This window comes from Eimeria mitis, genomic scaffold, assembly GCF_000499745.2.
Source record: "Eimeria mitis Houghton genomic scaffold, Emh_scaff2082, whole genome shotgun sequence".
In the NCBI taxonomy this organism is placed as follows: Eukaryota; Apicomplexa; class Conoidasida; order Eucoccidiorida; family Eimeriidae; genus Eimeria; species Eimeria mitis.
Genome location: NW_013570405.1, coordinates 7,811 through 8,028, shown reverse-complemented (window position 1 = coordinate 8,028; position 218 = coordinate 7,811). Strand labels below are relative to the sequence as shown.

The window sequence follows — 218 nt, the reverse complement described above, 5'->3', positions numbered from 1 at the left end:
TGTTTCTGTGTCAGGGCCCCGTGCCGTCTAAGGAGACCTCATCCATGCTGCCAAAGGAGGCACCTCCTGCTGCAGCTTGCTGCTGCTGCTGCTGCTGCTGCTGTGCAGCAGCAGCAGCAGCAGCAGCAGCAGTAGAATTATTAGTAGTAGTAGTAGCAGCAGAAGAAGGGGGAGATGGGGAGGCGTGTTTCTCGCTGCAGTCTTTGCTGCAGCTGCTC

General features: G+C 57.3%; 1 protein-coding gene across 1 annotated transcript in view; it reads right to left on the bottom strand.

Annotated features, from left to right (window-relative positions):
* Nucleotides 1-10: 10 nt before the first annotated feature.
* The window catches only part of EMH_0048370 (uncharacterized protein), a gene marked incomplete at both ends in the record, with an annotated part of 3,997 nt that continues 3,789 nt past the window's right edge, over nucleotides 11-218 (bottom strand). The window contains one exon of the mRNA XM_013496398.1: nucleotides 11-218. Within this exon, the coding sequence (XP_013351852.1) occupies nucleotides 11-218 (208 nt within the window).